The 1410-nt window shown below is 31.5% G+C and overlaps 1 protein-coding gene across 3 annotated transcripts in view; it reads right to left on the bottom strand.

The window, feature by feature from the left end:
- Positions 1-1410, bottom strand: part of LOC102675988 (vesicle-associated membrane protein 2) — a 15200-nt gene that overhangs the window by 684 nt on the left and 13106 nt on the right. For all 3 annotated transcript variants that reach the window (XR_004149675.1, XM_006611033.2, XM_031508293.1), the window contains one exon: positions 3-103. Coding sequence is in view for 2 of the 3 variants with exons in the window: in XM_006611033.2 (XP_006611096.1) it covers positions 3-103 (101 nt within the window). In the remaining variant the exon portion in view is untranslated. The remainder of the gene's footprint in view (positions 1-2; positions 104-1410) is intronic.

A 1410-nucleotide genomic window follows, 5' to 3' on the forward strand; every position in this document is an offset into this window, starting at 1 on the left:
GGTGCGGCACCCGGAACAGCTGCACCCGGAACCTGAGCTGGCATACCTGGTGGTGGATAGGCATAGGGTGGCGGTGGTGGTGTCGATTCTGGCATGAATTTCGCTGAAAAAAGGTAATCGCACAAATTATTTCGGAGATTACATTATACGAGAATATATTATTAAGAAAAAAAGAAAAGAAAAAAAAAAAAAAAGAAAAGAAAAGAAAAGAAAAAGGAAAATTGGAAATTGTAGTGTAAAAATGTTATTTTTCGATTTGTGTATTCTTTTATAAGATATTTTTTATATAAGATGATATACATGTAAGATGTATCGGAAGAAAAATTGGTTAGACAGATGGATATGTGAACAGATTCTTTCTTACGTTAAATTGGAAAAAAGTATCGAGCGAAGAATTTCTTGTTTCGTTCTGTGAAGATGAAATGAGTATTTTATTTTTGAAAAGCCCGATAGAGCAAGATATTAAAGTTGATGTCTAATTTCTTTGAATAATTACATAGAAATGTGAGCAAAATAAGAATTATGTATCTGTCTGTTTAGTGACAATTGATGAACGTGTTAGAAATACATATATATATATATATTTTAAATAAGAAAGGAAGGAAAAACGCGAACCAATATATTTTTACGACTGAAACATTCCAAATTGATTAAATTATGACGATTGTCTTTGATAAAAAGAGAGATATACAAGAATAGAAAATAAAATGGAGAAGATATATTCAATATTCTTACCTCCTATTGGAATTAAATAGATACTAGATTTTAAAAGAATCCTTCTCTTCATGGTTACGATGAGAAATTTTTTGTTCGATCGAAAACTTCAATCGAAAATCGTCGACTATTTCTGGCTACGACCGTGATCGAGATTCGACATTTCTCTTCTGTAATTTTTTCTCAAAATGGAAAGAGAGAGATAGAGAGAGAGAGAGAGGGAAACAATAAAAGAAAGAAAAACCTAACACGATCGTAGCCAAAATAGAGTCGTATAAAAAATGTCCACTTCTTTTTCGTTCCTTGCTTTCTACTAGCTGTCTGTTTTTTTTTTCTGACTACGCACTATAATTTTTATTCGATACTGTACAATGTTGAAAGCAGCATAATCATCATGATCATCATAATCGTCGTTAATAATTAACACGCCAACGTTCAAAACGTATCGCATGACCGTACAGTTATGCGTTTTATAATTTTTTTTTTTTTCTATTCTTTTTTTCTTCTTCTTTTAAACACAATTTGATCATTTAAACGCTATGATTTCGGGTCGTGATTCCAATAAGAATCCCGTTTTTTTCCTCCCAACGATCAACAATGCTCCCTATTCCGTGTTTCAACAACTTCCCTTGGTCCCTTTCTTCGCGTAATTTTCAACGAATCATTAGAAAACAAAAAAAAAAAAAAAAAAAAAAA

This window comes from Apis dorsata, unplaced genomic scaffold (assembly GCF_000469605.1).
Source record: "Apis dorsata unplaced genomic scaffold, Apis dorsata 1.3 scaffold_82, whole genome shotgun sequence".
NCBI classification, from domain to species: domain Eukaryota; kingdom Metazoa; phylum Arthropoda; class Insecta; order Hymenoptera; family Apidae; genus Apis; species Apis dorsata.